The sequence below is a fragment of the Aplysia californica genome, unplaced genomic scaffold (genome assembly GCF_000002075.1).
Source record: "Aplysia californica isolate F4 #8 unplaced genomic scaffold, AplCal3.0 scaffold00680, whole genome shotgun sequence".
In the NCBI taxonomy this organism is placed as follows: Eukaryota; Metazoa; Mollusca; class Gastropoda; order Aplysiida; family Aplysiidae; genus Aplysia; species Aplysia californica.
The window spans coordinates 130,881-135,424 of NW_004797950.1; the positions used below are offsets into that span (position 1 = coordinate 130,881).

General features: G+C 43.6%; 1 protein-coding gene across 1 annotated transcript in view; it reads left to right on the plus strand.

The window, feature by feature from the left end:
- LOC106013131 overlaps positions 1 to 2,532 on the plus strand; it is a 4,995-nt gene extending 2,463 nt beyond the window's left edge. Inside the window, exons 3-5 of the mRNA XM_013088064.1 lie at positions 133 to 200; positions 857 to 964; positions 2,023 to 2,532. Of these exons, the coding sequence (XP_012943518.1) occupies positions 133 to 200; positions 857 to 964; positions 2,023 to 2,150 (304 nt within the window). The 3' untranslated portion in view covers positions 2,151 to 2,532. The remainder of the gene's footprint in view (positions 1 to 132; positions 201 to 856; positions 965 to 2,022) is intronic.
- The last annotated feature ends 2,012 nt before the right edge of the window (positions 2,533 to 4,544 follow it).

Here is a 4,544-nt window from a genome sequence, read left to right on the forward strand (position 1 = left end):
CTGGCCCCGTGACCCCGTGACCTGTTATACCCTCCACACCATTCACTGACCACGTGACCTTTCGTCCTCCACCATGTGACCCCGTGTGACCCTGTGACCTCTCGTGACCCCATGACCTTTGGTGCTGGGCAGACCGTACTCAGTGACGGGCATAGCAAGGAGGAACATTTGGTCCGGGGATTTCAGGATCAGGATCCAAAGTAAGAGCAGGTCTTTGGTGCAACACACAGCTGTGTGCTGGTCTTTGGTACAACACACAGCTGTGTGCTGGTCTTTGGTGCAACACACAGCTGTGTGCTGGTCTTTGGTGCAACACATAGCTGTGTGCTGGTCTTTGGTACAACACATAGCTGTGTGCTGGTCTTTGGTACAACACATAGCTGTGTGCTGGTCTTTGGTGTAACACACAGCTGTGTGCTGGTCTTTGGTGCAACACATAGCTGTGTGCTGGTCTTTGGTACAACACACAGCTGGGTGCTGGTCATGGTCTTTGGTACAACACACAGCTATGTGCTGGTCTTTGGTACAACACATAGCTGTGTGCTGGTCTTTGGTACAACACATAGCTGTGTGCTGGTCTTTGGTACAACACATAGCTGTGTGCTGGTCGCTGGTACAACACACAGCTGTGTACTGGTCGTTGGTACAACACATAGCTGGGTGCTGGTCGTGGTCTTTGGTGCAACCCATATCTGGGTGCTGGTCGTGGTCGTCTGTCTGTCGTGAAACTGTTGGTGATGATGATGATGATGATGATGATGATGATGATGATGATGATGATGATGATGATGATGATGATGATGATGATGATGATGATGATTCTTAATGTGTTTTTTTATCCTCACTATTCTTGCAGACATTTTCTTCCAGCTACGTAACTTCCGGGTGATCGACACCGACTACGTGAGCTGGGCTCTGGTCTTCATCTGTGACCCTGTGCTCTTCTTCCTACCCATCTCCAGACGTGAGTCACCCTGCACTGTCTACTTCTTTACCCAGACACTCACCCTTTTCTTCTCACGTGCATACGTGCAGCATTTATCCTTTCCATAAACAGCTGGAGCGGACAGAAGCGACAAGAGAGACAGACCGACGCAATCTCTTCCACTCAAACGTGCGTTTGGCGCTCATATGATCTTATGCAGTTGCGAGCGCCGTAAAACCTTACTAAAACTAAACTAAAAACCGTGCGTTAGACAGATCCTAGGTTCGTTCGAATGGCAAGTTTCTGAACGACACTGTCTGTCAGAGCTGACCCGGGCTGTGAGGGATACAACGTACCACCAGAAAGACCGAGGTACTCGATGAAACTTCTGCCCACACAGGAATCAAGCTCGGGAATCCTGCGAGCAACAGCGAGATGCCTAACCGCGACGTTATAAAACAGAGGTCGGTTGTACAGTGTTGTAATCACCAGTTTAGATAGCGCTGACCATGGGAAGGATTGCTCTAGAGAACGCCATTAAAGGAACAAAGACCAAAAGTACAGTCGTCCTTCCAACTTGGAACGTGGTTGACCTTGTACGCAAACCCGGGGTCATAGTGGGGGTCATAGTTGAAGTCAGTGGGGGTCACTGTGTAGGTCATAGTTGGGGTCACAGAGGGGGGGGGGTATCTTTGCTACCCGCTTCCTCCATTCCTTGCGGTTGTCAGTTTACGGCAGTGTGATGAGCCAGTCATCACCTAGTAAACTATCTCCGCGGCCATCTGTACAGATGTATAAAGTCCACTAGTTTGCTGTTCGGCACTTGTGTAATTTGTAGCAGGTCTATCGGTTACACATTTGCGGGAGACATTTTATGGAAATTTTAATTCTAATAACTTTTTGGAAAACAGGAAATGATTCACAATGTAGTTACAACTGTTAAAAGAATGAGGCATCATTTTTTTTTCTTTCTCGAAAAACTATAATTTGCTTTCTGGGCTAAATTCATGCAAACGGCTGGCTGGTGATATTCATTTAAGATACTAATCTTTCTTTTTCCACACCGTATTGGGTCTTGTATGTTTCCTTGTCTCCAGAAACGGCCATGATCCTGACCCGGAGGAGGGGCTACATACCGCCCAAACGAGACCTGCTCAAGATTAAGTTGTTTCTGAACGGCATTAATGCCAACTGGCTGCGGCCTGTGGATCAGAACAACTGCTGAGACTGGACACTGTGGATCAGACCAACTGCTGAGACTGGACACTGTGGATCAGACCAACTGCTGAGACTGGACACTGTGGATCAGACCAACTGTTGAAACTGGACTCTTTGTACACGTCTCGCGGACATCGGCGCTACTCAGCGGAACTGGTGAAAGGACACGCGTTTGGTTCACAGTCAGGAAAACGAGTAACGGTCAGATCCAGATTTCGAGCAAATTGATGGCATCCTTTTTGGCTGCTGTAGTCTAGTCGGCTCACAGCACAGAAGGCAAATGGAAACACAAACGGAAGGACAGATAATTTACGTCAAGATTTATAGCCGCATTTTTCAACGGCAAAGAAAGAGTTTGAAATAAAGAAGCATGATGACAGAGCAATTGAGTTGTGAACCTTGGTTTTCAATCTCTTATTTTTTATTTTATATTCTGTGGGAGGAGTTCTTGTTCTAATGATGGACTTGGCTTGTTCTTGCTTTGATTTGCTGGTATAAAGATCCGCTTTGTGAATGGCTTTGCTATTGGTTTGTTTTTTTTTACTTTGTTGATTTCGCAGGGATATTTTACAGGTACTGATGTAAGTTGGATTTTTTCTCTAAAAGTGGATTTACCCTGCTTTTGAAGTGACCCCTGCAAGAATGAACCAGAGTCTTGCTTTTCCACAGCCGCTTAACCCCACTCTATCGCTGAAACTGTTTGAAGTGGTGCTTCTTTTTTTACATACTTGCTTTTACTCACTGGTCCTGCCTGTGTGACCTCTCGGTGCTGAGGGGAGAGGCAAACACCTTTCTCTTGTTTGTTGTATCACCTGTTGTATGGTTGTGTTGTTTGTTGTATCACCTGTTGTATGTTGTGTTGTTTGATGTATCGCCTGTTGTATGGTTGTGTTGTTTGATGTATCAACTGTTGTATGGTTGTGTTGTTTGTTGTATGGTTGTGTTGTTTGTTGTATCACCTGTTGTATGGTTGTGTTGTTTGATGTATCACCTGTTGTATGGTTGTGTTGTTTGGTGTGTCGCCTGCTGCATGATTACTCTGTTCTTGACTAACGTTTCTCTGACCCCCCTCTGTCTATCTTTTCCCGGGCGTGCCTATTCTCCTGTTACCGTTTGATCTCTGGTTGCATGCTCTCTCTCTCTCTCTCTCTCTCTCTCTCTCTCTCTCTCTCTCTCTCTCTCTCTCTCTCTCTCTTCTATGCTGACTGGTGGTAGTCTAGACAGATGCTCAAACATTTCATTCGTTGTTTATTTTTTATTTTCAAGCCGAGAGGTGAGGTAGATTGGTCCCTGACAATCTTGTTTCTCCAACTGTCTCTTTTTCTCCAACTGTCTCTTTTTCTCCAACTGTCTCTTTTTCTCATGTGTCTCAATTCGCTGTCGTTGATCCTGCTTTGGTGACTGTTTCTTGTTTTTCCTTGTCTATGTTTGGGTTTGGTGAAAGTCGCTGTTGATGTGTGGCGTGTTGTTTACCTTGTGATGTTGTGATGTGACATGGTGCCATTTTAAGTCATAGCCGTAGCCTTTTTATAGATTCTGGGTGGGAGGGGACGGAGAGAATCATTGTTTTTTTTAAAAACTGTTCGTGAAGGGTTTACTAAGTGTTCAACTAACTTTACGACAGTACTTATCTCCCTAGTACTAGTCTTTCGTTCTAAACTCATTTTAGGCTCAGGAGCAATATTAACTTGACACTTATTAAGATGCAGTTTTCATTATTCATTAAGGGGGGGGGACTATACCTGAAGGCTATCTCGCTTATTACTGGACCGAATTTTACCAAATTTCCCACATATAACAAGCCTAGTAAGGAGTCTTAGAATCCGCAATCAAATTTGAGAAAAAGTTTCGTTTCCATGGACACGGCGGCCATATTGGATTTTGTTGACATGTCTTACGTAAAGAATACCACACTTATTGCTCTTGAAAATTTTTTTTTTTTTTTGCATACGTGTTCATAAAACATTAGATCTAAAAATTTGTCTTTTGGTTTTTTTCCTTAACGAAAAAGACAATTTTTAATGATTATTTTCCTGAGGTAGCATTCAAGTTTGCAAAAATCCGTGAAAATCCACACTCCAGACACCAACAACAAAAATCTATTCCGTACATCAAAAATTCAACAAACAAAGTTTTCGTATTACATCTTCTCTTCATTCTGTAAAAATTTCATGAAGATTGGATGAAAAATGGTGGAGTTATTCAAAAAAGTATAGAGAAAAGTTGCGCTTTGAGAAAACGGCCGATAAAGAAAAATAAAATACTGACTTTATGAGGAAATGGCGGTGAAAAACATACCCGGTATAGGAAAAAAATACGGTTTTTGTGGGGTTCTTAAGCGATGAAATAGTTGTAGGAGAGGCTGAGGAAGCTAAAAATGTCTACAACTCAAATTCCATAA